The sequence below is a fragment of the Stegostoma tigrinum genome, chromosome 3 (assembly GCF_030684315.1).
Source record: "Stegostoma tigrinum isolate sSteTig4 chromosome 3, sSteTig4.hap1, whole genome shotgun sequence".
Lineage (NCBI taxonomy): Eukaryota > Metazoa > Chordata > Chondrichthyes > Orectolobiformes > Stegostomatidae > Stegostoma > Stegostoma tigrinum.
Genome location: NC_081356.1, coordinates 25,400,514 through 25,417,621, shown reverse-complemented (window position 1 = coordinate 25,417,621; position 17,108 = coordinate 25,400,514). Strand labels below are relative to the sequence as shown.

General features: G+C 40.7%; 1 protein-coding gene across 1 annotated transcript in view; it reads left to right on the top strand.

The window, feature by feature from the left end:
* Nucleotides 1-17,108, top strand: part of tek (TEK tyrosine kinase, endothelial) — a 95,912-nt gene that overhangs the window by 59,791 nt on the left and 19,013 nt on the right. The window contains exons 13-16 of the mRNA XM_048526822.2: nt 5,594-5,896; nt 10,260-10,423; nt 12,573-12,786; nt 14,745-14,855. Of these exons, the coding sequence (XP_048382779.1) occupies nt 5,594-5,896; nt 10,260-10,423; nt 12,573-12,786; nt 14,745-14,855 (792 nt within the window). The remainder of the gene's footprint in view (nt 1-5,593; nt 5,897-10,259; nt 10,424-12,572; nt 12,787-14,744; nt 14,856-17,108) is intronic.

The window sequence follows — 17,108 nt, the reverse complement described above, 5'->3', positions numbered from 1 at the left end:
TGAACTTGTGAACTAGATAATTCCTCTAAAAATGACAATAATTTTGAGAGTCTCAACATATGCAGTTCAATGCCAAAAACGAGAATTCTATCAGTGCTTCTGCATTTCTCCACAAAGTGCACAGTTGAAAACCCTGCAGTCTTCAATAGACATAGCACTACGCTGAAGAGAAATTCCCCTTTTATGTTGTGAGATTAATGCCAAAACTATTTTTAAAAAGCCCAGTCTTGTTAATCGCAGAAGTGTTTCAGCACAGAGGGAGGCTATTCAACCATCGTGCCTGCACTAGCTTGTTAAATGAGCATCATTGCCTATTTTGTCCCCAGTATCGTCCCTTTGCAATGCACTCTCCATATTGTACCCTTGCACATTATTTATATCCAAATAACTGAAAAATGCCCTCTGGAATGCATCAACTGAACCATATTTCCAGATAGTGCATTCCATACCCTAACCACTTGCTGAGTGAAAAATATTTTTCCACACTTCATCCTTTATTATTTTGCAGATCACTTTAAATCTATGCCCTCTCATTCCTTTTGAGTAGGAACAGTTTCTCCCTATCTATTCTCTCCAGCTCACTCGGTTTTAAAACCCTCTATCAGATTTCTCCCCTAGCTTTCTTCATTCCAAGGTGAACTGTCCTCACATCTTCAATCTGTCCTCATAACTGAAGCTCCTTATCCCTGAAACCATTCTTGTAAACTGCTTCTGCACTATCTCCACCGTGTTCACATCCTTCCTATAATGTAGCACACAGAACTATATGCAATACTCAGCTCAGATCTAACCTATATCTTATACAGGTTCAACATCATCTCCTTGCTCTTGTACTCTGTGTCTCTAGTTAAAAAACCGAGGATGTTGTATTTACAATGTATACTGTGTGTATAATGAGTTATAACTGGTATACAAGTCATTTTTTGATTGTGTAATTTCAATTTTTGTAATCCATGGTAAGATTTCCAAAATATTAATTATATTTGATAAAATTTAAGATGCATCAGCTTCTAATCTGTATTTTGCATTTGTTTTTATTCTGTAAACTTTTTAAGAGTTGAAAGATAATCAGCGCATTTTACTTCCTGGCTTGCTGGTCATGAGATTACTCCTGTGTCATTGGCTGCTTACTTTGCCTTCCTTTTGATGACATTACTACTGATTAATGCCTGGAGGTCCTCTTGACTTTGTGCCAGATTCAGACTAACATCAGAAAGTATTAAACCTATGCAACCTGGCCCTTCCAGCATGCTCCTCCATTCTCTAAGATTAAGCTGATCTGATTTTAACTTCCATTCTACATTCCTGTACATCCCCAACAATCTTTTATCCAGTTAGTAATCAAGAATTTATCTACCTCTGCCTTAAAATTATTTAAAGGTTCAGTCACCCTGGTATAATTAAGAATGCAGGAAGGCGTGCCAGTGTGTACCAGGTATGCCTAAAAATGAAAACTGAGAGAACTGAGGATGCTGTAGATCAGGAACAAAAACGGAAGTTGCTGGAAAAGCTCAGCAGGTCTGGCAGCATCTACGAAGAAGAAAATCAGCATTAATGTTCTGAGGAAGGGTCAGCGGACCTGATACGTTAAGTCTGATTTTTTTCTTCACAATGCTGCCAGACCTGCTGAGCTTTTCCGGCAACTTCTGCTTTTATGCCTTAAAACGAGGTGTCAATGTGGTGAAGCTATAAAACAAGGCTTCTTGCATTCCAAACAGTATAAGAAGAACTAGGCAATTCCACAGCCAATAGTTCAGATCTATACGTTGCAGTCCTACTCCATCTCATAGAGAACAGGGGTGGACAACTAAAAAGTTGATTGGAGGAGGCGTCTCCACAAATATCTTCATCCTCATATGGTGGGTCAGCTCAACACAACAGTGCAAGTAATGTGGCTGAAGCATTTGCAGTAAACTCATTAGACTCATTAAACTCATTAGGGAAGGTTCCTCATGGCTAGAAAATAACAAACGGAGCTCCTTTATTTAAAAAGAGAGGGAAGCAGAAACAGGAAAGTACAGGCCATTCAGTTTAACATCTATAATGCAGAAAATGTTAGAACTTACAATCAAAGACAATATAACAAGGCACCTTGGATAAGTTCAAAGCAATCAGATAGAGCTAACATGGTTTTGTCAAAAGTAAATCATGTTTAACTAATTTGTTACCATCTTTTGAAGTAATTTGTGTAGCAGATAAAAAGGATGCATTCTTGCTTAGGCTTCCAGAAGGCTATTGTGGAAAATACAGTCTCATGCGTTGGGACTAATAGAGTGGTGTAGAGAGAAAATTGGCTAACAGGAAGCAGAGAGTAGGAATAAATGGATTTTTTTTCAGGTTGATAGATGTCACAGTGTCCCACAGGGGAACATGAGGGGCTTCAACTCTTTATAATTTATATAATTTATTTATATGAAGGAATTAAAGTTATGATGGCTAAATTTGCCGATGTTTGTCAAAAATAGGTAGGAAGGTGAGTTGTGAAGAGCCCAAAAAGAGGTAGCAAAGGCATATATAAAGGTTAAAAGCAAAATCAAAGAACTGGCAAATGGAGTATAATGTGGGGAAGTGTAAAATTGTCCATTTTAGCAGAAAGAATAAGAAAAAAAACATTTTATCTAAATGGGGAGAGGTTGCAGAGCTCTCTACATGAAGAGAACTGAATGTTCTAATGAATGAATTGTTGGTTTTAGTATGCAAGTAGAGCAAAAAATTTGGAAAGCAATTAAAATGTTAGTTTTATTGTGAGAGGAACTGAATTCAAGAATTGGAATGCTACACTTCAGTTATAGAATCATCAAATCCCTACAGTGTGTGAACAGGCCCTTCGGCCCAACAAGTCCACACCAACCCTTAGAACATCCCACCTAAACCCATCCCCCAAACCTAAACATACCTGACACTATGGGCAATTTAGCATGGCAAATCCACCTAACCTACACATCTTTGGACTGTGAAAGGAAACAAGAGCACCCAGAGAAAACCCACACTGACATGGGGAGAATGTGCAAACTCCACACAGACAGTTGCCTGAGGGTAGAGTCAAACCCAGGTCCCTGGTGCTGTGAGGCAGCAGTGCTAACCACTGAGCCACCATGTTGCCCCTTATACAGGGCAATAGTAAGACCACAAATGGTACACTATGCACACTACTGGTCACTGTATTAAATGAAGGATTTTACCTATTGGATGCAGTTCAGGGAAGGTTTATTTGACTAATACGTGGAATTAGTGGATTGTCTTATGAGGAAAGGCTGGATAGACCAAGCCTGTATCCTCATGGTGTTAAGTCCTTAAGGAACTTGGCCAGGAGGTAATTGAAAGGATGTTTCCTCTTGTGGGGAATCTAAAACCAAGGATAATATTTTAAAATTAAGGAGGCACCCAGTTAAAATATTGATAAGGAAACATACTTCTTCCCTCTGAGGGTTGTGAATCTTTGGAATTCTTTTCCTCAAAAAGCCAGCAGATGCAAAGTCATTCAATATTTTTAAGTTGGGTAGTTTCTTGATTATCAACAGGTTGAAAGATGATCAGAACTGATGTTAAAATCAGATCAGTCATGATCTCATTGAATGGCAAAGCAGGCTGAAAGGGTTCTTCTTGTTCATTGTTCATAAGACTAAAAGATGTAGGAGTAGAATTAGGCCATTCATAGAGTTTTGGAGCTGAACAGCATGGAAACAGACCTTTGCCCCAACTTGTCCATGCCAACCAGACCCTAAATTAATCTAGTTCCCTTTGCCAGCATTTAGCATTTGGCCCATTACATCTGCTCCACCATTTGATCATGGCCGGTTCTCAAATGCATTCTCCTGCCTTCTTTCCATAACCCTTTATGCGCTGACTAATCAAGGACCTATCCATCTATGTCTTAGTACTCTCAATGACTTGGCCTCCACAGTCTTCTGCAGTGATGAGATCCACAGATTCACCAATCTCTGGCTGAAAAAGATTCCTGCTCATCTCAGTTCTAAAGGGTTGTTCCTTCACTCTGAAGTTGTCCCTTCAGTCATAGTCTCTCCTACTGGTCAAAACTTCTTCTCCATGACCACTCTGTCCAGGTGTCTCAGTAATTCTGTAAATTTCAATGAGATTCCCCTCTTCCTTCTAAACGCCATTGAACACAGACCCTGGGTCCTTGACTGCTCCTCGCATGACAAGCCCTTCGTCCCCAAAATCATTCTTTTAAACCTTCTCTTGACCCCTTCCAATACCAGCACATCCTTCCTTGGATACTGAGTCCAAAACTTCTCACAATATTCCAAACATGGTCTGATCAGAGCTTTATACAGCCTCAGCAGTTCATCTCTGATCTTGTTTTCTAGCTTTCTTGAAATGAATGCAAACATTACATTTGCTTTCCTAACTGCTAACTGGATCTGTCAGGTAACTTTAAGAGAAGCCTGAACTCGGGACTCCTAAGTCCCTTTGTGCTTCTGTTCTCCAAAGCCTTTCCATATTTTGAAAATAGCGTATGTCTGCATTCTTCCTACCAATATCTTACACTTTCCCACAATGTATTCCATCTGCCACTTCTTTGGCCATTCTCCTCGCCATTCCAAGTCCTTCTGAAACCATGAGACAGTAAGAACTGCCAGTGCTGGAGTCTGAGATAATACAGTGTAGAACTGGAGGAACACAGCAGGCCAGGCAGCATCAGAGGAGCAGGAACATTTTTCTGAAGAAGGCTCCCAAACTGAAACATCAGCTTGCCCTTGAACACTTCTCAAAGCATTTCTGTATTTGTTTAGGCATCAGTACTGAAGCCTTATGGAGACATGTCATCATTTTGCATGTAAGTCCTAAATCGATAATGGCGAGCGACAAGAGTGGGAACTGCAAAGCCTATTAATATACCCATCCAGATGCCTTTTGAATGTTGTAATTGTACCAGCCTCCACCAGCTCCATATTTGCACCACCCTCTGCTTGAAGAAGTTACTCCTCAGATCCTTTTTAAATCTTTCCCCTCTGACCTTAAACCTTTGTCCTCTAGTTTTGGACTTCCTCAACCTAGGGAAAGGACATTAGCTATTCACATTATCCATGCTCCTCAAGATTTTATAAAATTCCAACAGGTCACCCCTCAGCCTCTGACGAGTGTACACGCAACGTAACAGATTTAAAATGTTTCAATTTCTCTCTGAATCAGACACTACCTATTAACTTACTATTCTATTCCAGTGCTGCTGCCCCCCCAGAAAATTTTGCATCCCGGTATCATTCTCTAATACTGTCTTCTGGTTCCCATGCCCCTAGAGGGTTAGTTTGAATTCTCCTTGACGTTACTAGCAAAATGACTCAAAGACTTAAGCACTCAAACTGAGGCTGAACCCCAGTGTTTCTTAGAGTTGGAACATAATTCCCTACATTTACACTCTATGCCTTTATAAAGAAGGCCATGCTTTTCTAAGCTATCCTGCCACCTTCAGACACTCATGTACACCCAAGTATCTGTGCTGCTGAATCGCATCGAAATTTGTAGTTAATCCAACTTACCAGAATTCTGTGGTCAATGTGGTTACCTCCATATGTTGGTTTGAGAGTCAAGAGCAGTGCAGTTAACCACTCGATCTTATTGATTTTGACAGAACGGCCCCCTGCTCCTGCTAAAGTCAAGATTTTTAATATCTCCGACTCTTCAGCTTTTATTTCATGGTTAATTGAAGATGGCAACTCAATATCATCAATTGTAATACGTTACAAAATCTATGGGGCAGAGGATTACACTCAGGAGACAGAAATCAATGTGAGAGAAAATGTTGTTTCACAGTTCCAGCTGCGAGGGCTGGAGGCAAATTCGCCATACCTGGTGGAAATCTATGCGAAGAATAACATTGGGGTGAGTCACCCTAACCCGACCATGGAACTACATACGCTGCCAGAATCTACAGGTACGTCTTTAGTGGAAATTGAGCAACTTTTGAATATACATCTTTTGATGAACTCATGATGACTTGATAAGAAATTCCAGAGCCTCTGCTTCTTATTTCAGCATAAACATTAACTGTTTAGCTCAGCTTAGTTAGCAGCTGAGCAAATATGGCCTAATATTGCAGCTATTGCTAAATGTTATCCTGTTAGCCAGAAGATTGAGTGTTTCATGCTCCACTCCAGGAGTTGAGCACAAAACCACGGCAGACATTCCAAAGCAGTAGTGAGAGAGTACCGCACTTTTGGAGAAGTGTCTTTTGGATCAGCTGTAAGAGTCACTCTGGGGAGGACATACCACAGTATTAATTCAAAGAATGTCTATGGCCCTTGTGGCCTCACCAATACTCATACCTCAATCAACATCTCAAGCACTGATAATCTGTTCTTGATCATATTGCCCTTTGCAGGAGCATTCTATGTATAAATTGCCTGCCTTGTAAGTGTCATGTTCCAAAAAATACAATTTAGTTTGCAGGTAAACTTTTTTGAAACACCTAGTGGCCATAGAAGCCGCTATACAAATGCAAGTAGCTGAGAATGCATTACAACTGAAATGGGAGAGAGTGCACTGTCATTCTGGTCCCTCTACTCCATGGGAAACTACTCAAAATTGCAGTCCCAATTTGGCCAAACATATGATTTATTCACGTTAGATTTAGAACGAAATGATCCATCAACCAGGTTTCCTTAAAATAAGGACAGAATTGCTGGTTTATTATCAATGAATAACCAATATAGTTTGTACTATTACAATGTTAAGTGTTTACATAGAACAACATAGAACATTACAGTAGAGGCACAGGCCTTTCATCGTATCGTATCTGTACTGACCATGATGACATTTGAAACTAATCCCCTCTGCCTGTACATGATCTGTATCACTGTTCCCTGCCTGTCCACATGCATGTCTAAATGCCCCTTAAAAAAAAATCGTCTCTGCTTCTACCACCTTACCTGGCAGTGAATACCAGGCACCTACCACTTTCTGTGTATAAAAAAAACACTTTCCTCAGCTTTTGTGCTCCTGAGATGCTGCTTGGCCTGCTGTGTTCATCCAGCCTCACATTTTATTATCTTACTTTCCTCATATATTTCCTTTAAACTTTCCCCCTCTCACCTTAAACGTCTTCCTATTAGTATTTGGCATTGCCACACTGGGAGAAAGACTCTGACGATCCACCCTATCCATGCCTGTCACAATTTTATATGCTTCTATCAGGTCAACTCTCAGTCTCTGATGCTCTAGCAAAAACAATTCAAGTTTTTCCAACCTCTCCTTATAGTTAATACACTCCAATCTAGACAACATCCTGGTAAACCTCTTTTGCACCCTCTCCAAAGCCACCACATCCTTCCTATTGTGTGATGACCAGAATTGCACAAAATATTTCAAATGTGCTCTGACTGAAGTTTTACACAGATGCAACATGACTTGCCAACTTTTATACCCAATATCCCAGGCGATGAGGGCAAGAATGCAATATGCCTTCTTTACCACCTTATCCACTTGTGTTACCACTTTCAGGAAACTATGCACTTACACCCCAAGATCCCTCTGTATATCAATGTTTCTAAGGGTCCTGCCATTTACTGTGTGCTTTTCTCTTGCATTTGACTTTCCAATGGTTGGGAATAAAACTCCAATTGCCATTTCTGCGCTCAACTTTCCAACTGGTCTATATTCTGCTAGCGTTACACTCAGATACCAGATACATTGGACAATGCAAGGTTTAGCAAGAGGGAAGAATTGAGGGAGATCAATATTAGTAGTGAAATGGTGCCTGAGGCTGGAATCAAACCCAGGTCCCTGGCGCTGTGAGGCAGCAGTGCTAACCACTTTGTCACCACGCTTCTACATCCAGTGTACTTAAGGAAGTGGCTCTAGAACTAATGGATCATTGGTAGTCATCTTCGAGGATTCTATAGAGTCTGGAACAGTCCCTGCAGATTGGAGGGCAGCTAATGTCACTCCAATGTTCAAAAAAGGAGGTAGAGATCAAACAGGGAATTATAGACCGGTAAGCCTAACACTGATAGTGGGGAAAATTCTTGAATCCATTAGTAAGGACTTTATAACAAAGCATTTAGAAAGCAGTGGTAGGATCAGACAGAGTCAGCATGGATTTATGAAGGGGAAATCATGCTTGACAAATCTGTTGGAATTCTACGAAGATGTAACTGGTAGAGTTGACAAGGGAGAGCCAGTTAATGTGATATATTTGGACTTACAGAGGCGTTTGAGAAAGTCCCATGTAAGAGATTATTGTACAAGGTTAAAGCGTATGGGATTGGGGCAAGTGTATTGAGATGGATAGAAAACTTCTTAGCGGAAAGGAAACTAAGAGTAGGAATTAATGGGTCCCTTTCAAATTGACTAACCTTTAAATATCTCTTGTCATCCAAGGTTCCCAAATTTTGTTATTCTTAACTTTCATCCTCATAAGAATATGCCTGCCCTGAACTCTGGCCAACTGGCCTTTAAAAGACTCCCCCATGTCACATGTTGATTTATCCTCAAATAGCCACCCCAATATCATTTCTCCAGTGCCTGCCTCAGACTGTTATAATTAGCCTTCTCCCAATTTAGCACTCTCACCTGAAGACCACAACTATATTAAAACTTAGAAGTTATGATCACTTTTCTGAAAATACTCCCCCATTGAAACTTCAATCACCTGATTAGGCTCTTTCCCCAATACAAAGTCTGGCCCAACCCCTTCCCTAGTTGGACTATCTACATGTTGTTTCAAGAAATCCTCCTTAATGGACCTAACAATTTCTGCCCCATCTAACCCTTTGTCACAACTGGAGTCCCAGTCAATACTGAGGACGTTAAAATCACCCACTATAACAACCTATTGTTTTTCCATCATTCCATGATCTGCCTACATAGCTGTTCCTCTGTTGTCCACAGGCTGTTGGGAGGCCAATAACATAACCCCATCATAGCGATTGCACTTCTCTTATTCCTAAAGTCTACCCATGTGGCTTCACTGGATAAGCCTCCCAAGGTATCCTTTCTTAGTATAGCTATGTATAATCAATAACGCAATTCCCCAACCCTTTTTACACCGAAGTCTAAACATCTAATCCCTGCTAGCCCGGGACTACTCTCAACCAAGTTTCTGTAACGGCTACAACATCAGAACCCAAATACTAACCCAGGCTCTAAACTCATCTACCTTACCTGTTATAATCCTTGAATGAAAATGAATAGACTGCAGACCTCCCATCCCACCATGAACGTTACGAGAAGAGATCAGGCAGTTGGGCTTATACTCATTGGAATTTCGAATGAGAGGCAACCTTGTGCGAACATACAGAGTCTCAGGGGACTTGAAAGGGTAGATGTGTAAATGTTGTTTCCACTTGTGGGACAGCTGAGGAGCAGAGGGCATAATTTTAAAATAAGAGATAACACGTTTGACACAGAAGAGGAATGTCTTCTTTTAGATGGTAGTGACTCCGTGGAATTCTTTCCTGGAGAGGGCTGTTGAGGCTGGCACCTTGAATAGATTCATGTCTGAGATAGATTTTTAATCAGGAAGGGAATCCAGGTGAAGGGGAAAAGGCAGGAAAGCAGAGTTGGGGATTATCAAATCAGCCATAATCTCATTCAGTGGCAGAGAGATTTGATGGGCTGATAGCTACTTCTGCTCCAATGTCTTCTGGTCTTATGTTCCAAAATTTGTCCATCTGGTGTTTTGCACATGTGGCACTATAAATAAAAATCAGCAGCTAGAACATCATCCAACAGTTTACAGGGTTATCATGCCGGTTTGTCCCTAGACTGGACTTCAGGACTCTGGAGAGGATACAGAGGAGGTTTATATAAATAGTACCAAAGAAAAAACACATTATATGGGCAGAGTGGAGAAGCTGAGATTATTGTCCTTAGATCAAGAGGAGATTTAATAAAGGCATTCCATGTCATGAAGAGTTTTGACAGAGTGAATAGTGAAGAATTATTTCCCGTGGTGGGACGGATGATTACCAGAGAACTCAGGTTTAATATATTTGGCAAAAGAGTCAAAAGGACAAGGTGGGAAAGATTTTTTTTCCACAGCAAGTTCATTAGATCTGGAATGGATGTGGAAGCAGATTCAGTAATAATTTTCAAAAAGAAATTGGATGAATACTTGAAAAGAAAACCTTTGCAGCACTGTGGGAAATAGATAAAGTAAAAGAGACAAATTACATAGCTCTTTTAAAGAGCCAGCACAGGTACAGCGCTGCATGGCCTCTTGCACCAAGAGTCTCTATGATCATCTGCAGTGTAAAATCCCTGAAGCACATCTGAACACTGATGCTGTCTTTTTCCAGCTGTGTACTACAGACGCCAGCAGGAGGGGAGGCTGCTACTCTACGCCATTCTGGGATCAGCAGGAATGACCTGCCTAACAATCTTATTGGCCTTTTGCATTGTGATTCACTTCAAGAGAAACAATTTCCAACGGAAAATGGTACAAGCTTTCCAAAACAGCTCGGTAGGATCATATGACCTAACATTGCAGGGTTGGCATTAATAGTTGCCCAATTATGCAAACAATTTGCTGTAGATTCTCTCAGTAATAAAATGTTGCAGTTCATACAGAGTTCAAGCTGGAGTAATAACTCTTGGAATTCAAGATTAGTTTCAAAATATTAGTTTATGTTTACTGGATGTATCCAGCCAATTCCACTAAAATTAAATGTTTTTTGGTATGCGATCATTCACAATAGGAACAGGTGGAGGCCATTCATCTCCTAAAGCCTGTTTCAACATTCAGTTAGATTATGCTTGCTCTCGATCTTCATTTATCTGCCTCAGTTTCATAAGCCCTTAATACCCTTAGTCAGAGCTCAAATGACTTTTTAAATCAATGTCTCTTGTTGAAAACTGCTTGAGGGCATTTTGCGTATTTTTGAAGACTACATTTTGGCTTTCCAGAGCTCGTTTATCATTCATACAAATCATTTATTAGATGATGTAGTCATGTAATAACATTATCTCCTGTATTAGTGTAGACGTATGGGATGTTTGGACTCACACAGACGCAGAATCTGAAGAGCTCAGCAAGGTCCACAACAAATATCAGCTCTCCATTAAACCTAAAACTGGGGCACACCACTGGAAGTGTTACTTCCCTGGACAGAGTATTTAAATTGGCACAAATCAACAGATGTTGATTTAACTAACAACAAAACACTTTTTTTCAAAATAACTGATACATGTTTTCTACACATCAAAAGCCATTACCCCAAACACACTTCCAGACATGAAGTCATTGCTAATCCATTACTATCACATGTTCATAACCAGGCAGTTGCTACCCTATTCACTAAATTTCAGATCTCAGTATCAGATTTAAATTTAACAACTGTCAAAATGTTAATTTCAGGAGAATCTGCTATGTCTTTTACACATACAGTCACTCCTGAATATATACAGTTTAAGCTAGAAATTCCACATTAATTAATTTACAACAAATTTATTACTTCAGTGATTTCAGTTCTATTGGATCCTAGTTGGCTGAGTGATGCTTTGATGACAACTTTAAGACTGTTCCCTCTCATTAGCAGAAGTCTCCTTTTTCCCAGACACCACCCAGCAAGCCACCTTCTCCCTGTTACCCCAGTTATAGCCAACTTCTCATTTCCCAATCCACTTGCAATTTTGCAACAATTGAGGAAGTACTGGCCTAGTGGCATTATCAGTGGACTGTTAATCCAGAGATCCAGACAACATCTGGGGTCCTGCCATGGCAGATGATGGAATTTGAATTCAATAACTATCTCAAATTGAGAATCTAATGGTGACCATGAATCTATTGTCAATTGTCAGGAAAAACCATTTGATTCACTAATGTCCTTTAAGGAAAGAAACTGCCACCCTTACCTGGTCTGGCCTACATGTGAGTCCAGATCCACAACAATGTGGTTGACCCTTAACTGCCCTCTGGGCAATAAGGGATAGGCAAATAAATGCTGCCTAGCCAGCGATGCCCTCATCCCATTAATGAATAAAGGAACCTCCCTCTCCCTCCCCAAGCCTCCTTTCAGCCACCTCCTCCACTCATTCCCACCACTAACCTCCTGACAGAAGTTTCCCAGACCTGGAAGATGGAAATCCTGATAAAAGACTTTCCCAGCCTCAGCAAAAGGTCACCAACCATTACCACACCCACAACAGGTGACCACCCTGATAGAAGGCTATGTCTCTGCACTCACACCAGGATTTCCACTATCACACTTGCCCTCATTCCTCAAAAGGACTTTCTTGCAGTTCATTGCACTTCACACTACTATCAAGTGCCTCCCTACCTATGGTGGTAATGGATCCTAAGACAAAATTGTAAAGACTCTCAGTTTGAACTAATTGAGTCAAGTGTCTGTACAACCGAGTGTCCAAGAGCATTACAACCCATCAGCATCTTCTTCTGATGCTGCTCTCAATCTACACCCAATACTGTACACCACTGTGCTTCTTTTTCGCCCAGTACAAATAAGATGAACAGGATACGGGAAACTGGGCTTATGCCCTTCTGGATCTTAATCCCAAGGATATTTACTGTATGATTCGATATAACTATAATCATTCTAAGACTTTTCTTCCTTGCAGATTGACAATTAACCTGCCTTTTCTTTCCTTTGAAGAGGGAGGAACCTATAATTCAGTTTAATTCAGGGACTCTCACTCTGACCAGGAAACCAAAGCCCCAGCTGCGAATGCCAATTGTTTACCCTGTCCTGCACTGGGATGATATAAAATTTGAAGATATTATTGGTGAAGGAAATTTTGGACAAGTCTTGAAGGCTCGAATCAAGAAGGATGGACACAAAATGAATGCTGCCATTAAAAGAATGAAAGGTAAGAACAGTTCATTAAATAAACAAAAAGATGGCAAATCCAACTTAGCCATTAACTACCCCATTAATTCACTCTTGATCTTCTGTAAAGTGATGGAAAGTGATCCACAGTGCTACCAACCAGCACCTGGTCAGCAATAACCTGCTCAGTGACGGACAGTTTGGGTTCCACCAGGACCACTCAGCTCCTGACCTCGTTACAGTCTTGGTTCAAACATGAACAAAAGAACTGAATTCAGCCCCTGGAGACAGTTCAACAATTTCCAATGGCCACCCAGCTTCTTTTCCTTCTCGAAGGAGAGAATTCCAGATTTCAACTACCCTTGTGTGAAGAAGTGCTTCCCTAACATCACCCCACCCCCCGACCCGAACGGCATAGCTCAAATCTTATGATTTTGCCCCCTTGTTCCGGGCTCAGCCAGGAAAGGAAATTGTTTCTCTCAAACTCTTTATTTCATATCAGCTGCAGAATGACAAACCCTATCTTATCTTACCAGACTGCTTATGGTTGCAGTTTAACGCTTTGCTCTTCATCCCTTGCCTTTGCCATGCATGTAAAGCTCTGCATCTTTATTATGACTATATCAAAAAAAAACTGCTTTGAATTACAAGAGTATCACAATCCAGTTAGGGACTATTAGCATTTTTTATAAGTCTCAATACCTCATTCTAACTAATAGAACAGTGCCACATGATTTATCCTTTTTTAAAAAAAATGTAGTGGAGGCACATTGAGTGAGGCATTCAAGGAGGACATTAGGTGATTATTTGGATAGAAATGTTATGCAGGGATGTAGGGGAAAGCAGGAGATTGGCACTTGGTAAAAGAACCAAAACATTTGTTATGGGCCAAATTCCCTCCTTTTGCATCGTAACAATTCTGTGGTTGTGTGATTGCACAATGCTCAGCACCATTTGTGACTGCAATTCCACAGCCATCACCACCTCGAAACAACACCACCTGCAAGCTCCCCTCCAAGCCACTCACCATCCTGACTTGGATATATATCGCTGTAACTTCACTGCCACTGCATTAAAATCCTGGAAGTCCCTCCCTAATTGCCTAGTGGCTCTACATGAACCAAACAGATAGCTGCAGGTCAAGGAGGCAGCACACTTCCACTTTCTCAAGGGCAATTAAGAAGGAGCAATAAATGCTGGCCCAGTCAGCATCGCCCACATCCCATGCTTCAATCAATGTAGTTATATTCATGCATTTTTTTTAAAGGAGAGATTAACCTTCAATTGAAACCTCAGATAATCCTGGACAACTGACAAGTGTGCTCTCCTTTCATATCTCCATATCAAATCAATCCACTCTTTAGGTTGATACTTTCTACCTTTTCTAGATTAAGGAGCAGGTTAACTAACCTTTAATTACCATTAATTTTTCAAAATAGGGAATAACTAAAACTTAACACAAACTGATATTGAACTTGTGTATAAGGTTTATCAGAAGGTTTGGATACAGAGTTCATTCATCTTTGTGTGCTAATGTCTTGACTCCTCCCCATCGCTAATGTTTGCCAGCCTACAACCCACTGTGATTACTGCCCTCCTCCTCCAGTTCTTGCACATCTCCAATATCCTTTGCATCACCATTGGCAGTATGTTGTCAGCTAACTGGGCCTGTAATTCTGGAATTCCCTCCCTAAACCTCTCCATCACTCTACCTATTCTTCTTTAAGTTGCTTCTTAAACCCTACTCTTTGACCAAGCCATTGGTCTTCATCTCTCTATGTGGCTTGGTGATATTGTGAAGCATCTCAGGACATGTTATTACAATGAAGCTGCTATGTAAATACAATTAATTACTCACTGGTGCTCAAAACATGTGAAAATGGTGCAAAAATGTAAACATTTGTTCATTCTTAGCACTTACTGTTGGATGTTAAAATTTAACTGATGCCATTGGAACTAATTTTGCCATGGCCCTAACTGTGATTCTTATTCTTACAGAATATGCATCCAAAGATGATCACCGAGACTTTGCTGGTGAATTGGAAGTTCTGTGCAGACTTGGACATCACCCAAATATAATTAACCTGCTGGGAGCCTGTGAGCACCGGGGTACAGATTTATCATAATCTTCTCTTTCATTGTGTGATAGTGGTGATTAATGGGATGCAAACAACGCCAAAATACTCAAAGGCATCACTATTCAATCTGTCTGTCACTGTGTTAGACTGTTTCAATAGAGGTATATTAATGTGACAAAGCATTTCTTATTACCAGTAAAGTTGCATATCCCTACATGTCACTTTGTGTTATTTACAAACATATGGCATCTCTAACGTACTCCACTGTTCAATAAGATCATAAGTGATCTAACTGTTTCTTCTTTTCCACATTCCTGTCTACTCCTGATAATTGTTGACTCCTTGTCGGTCAAAAATCTATTTATCTTTGCTTTAAGAATTTGCAATAACTACTTGTCTCCCACTGTCTGAAGAAGAGAGTTCCAAAGACACTTAATACTCTTAGAAAAAAAAACTCACTGCACCTTAAATAGGAGACCACTAGTTTTTAAACTGTACCCTCAGCCTGTCTCAGAAGCTGAAATATCTTTTCAGCATCAAATCTGTCATATTCCAACAGAATTTTAGGGTTCAAGAAGATTGTACATCAAACTTTCAAAGATTTAAATCAGCCCAACTACTGTCCTAATAGCCACTTCATTTAACACCTGAGGGTGAAGTCCATCAGGGCCACAGGACTTGTCACATTTTAGTTCTAACAGTGTTTTTAGAACCTTTCCGTGATGATTGTAATTGTTTCCAGTTTCTCCCTCACTTTATTTGTAACCTGAACAGTGAAGAGAGATCCAAAATGTCTGTTCAGTTCACCTGCCATTTCATTATTTTCTATTGTTAATTCCCCAGACTCTCTCTTTAGTGGATCTACACTCATGTATTTAAAAAGGGAAAATGTACTTGGAGAGATTATGGGAGGAATCTTATGGGGGCCTGAGCCAAATAGACTATGGCAAGAAAATGCCAGAATCAGATGAGAAGTTTGACTAGATTGATCTCAATGGCAGAAGCATCTCACTGCATCTGTTATGCCTATGACAAGCATTGATGTGTTTCCCACTAGGCAACTGTCAATTATCAGTAAAGGGGGATTATTGCTTTGTCAATAGCCCAACTTGCTCATTGCTTCCTATCTCACCAAATGCACAAACAAGCTGGTCATCAAAAAAGCTTGACAGAAATCAAAGTAAGTGCCTAATTAATTCAGTTTTCCAGTTCTTTTGAAGGACCTCCATGTAGCACCTCTGAGTATGACCCATGGACACTAGCCACACTCGCCCATCAGCCATAGACATTTGGGTCCTCTGTTTGCCAACTGCTCATTACTATCATGGTACCTCTCTGATACACTTGCATGCTGCTTGCACAGCACAGACTTACATTGCAGTGTACAATGTAATATAGCACTGCAAAACTGCAGCATGAACACTTTGCTGATACAAACAGATATCCCTGTCAAAGGATTAGACCAAGCTGCATCTCAGGGATGCATATTTGGCACCGACCTGCATGCTTATACCATCCATGACTTGCCGAACCCTTTAGTGTGTTGGTGTTTCAGCCAGAACCAAGGGTTATCAGTTCTGCCATATTGATGGAGAAGCAACACAAGCAGTTGCAGAGATGGGAGCAAGGGTGGTGATGTTGGGGTATGCGGCAGAAGCAGGAATACGGCAGGTAAGTGGAACAGCACTGAAGGTCTGGTAACCTCTGGGAAGTGTGTGTTGAAGGCAGTAACCACCACTATGGCCTCCACAAGGGGAGCAAAGAGGAACACAGTAGGCTTCATTAAGGTGTCATTTCAGGGCACGGGGCAGGGAGTCAATGTTCAATCATCTCCACATGGGGGGAGATGGATGGAACTGGGGTATCAGGGTAATGTGAGGTAAAAGGAGACATGAAGGCCTGGGGGGATGGTACCTGATGACAAGGCATTTCCTGGTTCTAACATTATCCACCGTGAGTTGCATTCACTGCTTTTACTTACTGTTCTTTAGATATAAAGTGCTATTAGAAAATAGCTATGACAGCACCTAAGGTGGGTAGAGTCAGTGTCAGTTGAATGGGCAAAAACAAAGGAACCATGTTTGCTGGATGCTAACATTTTGAAGGAACAAATATATCAGGGAAGAAGCCTAAGAGATAAGGCAGATGAACTTAGGGCGTGGTTGGGAACATGGGACTGCGATACCATTGGTTTTACAGAAACATGGCTCAGGGAGGGGCAGGGCTAGCAACTTAATGTTCCAGGGTATAGATACTATTGGAAGGATAGATAGCGGGACATGAC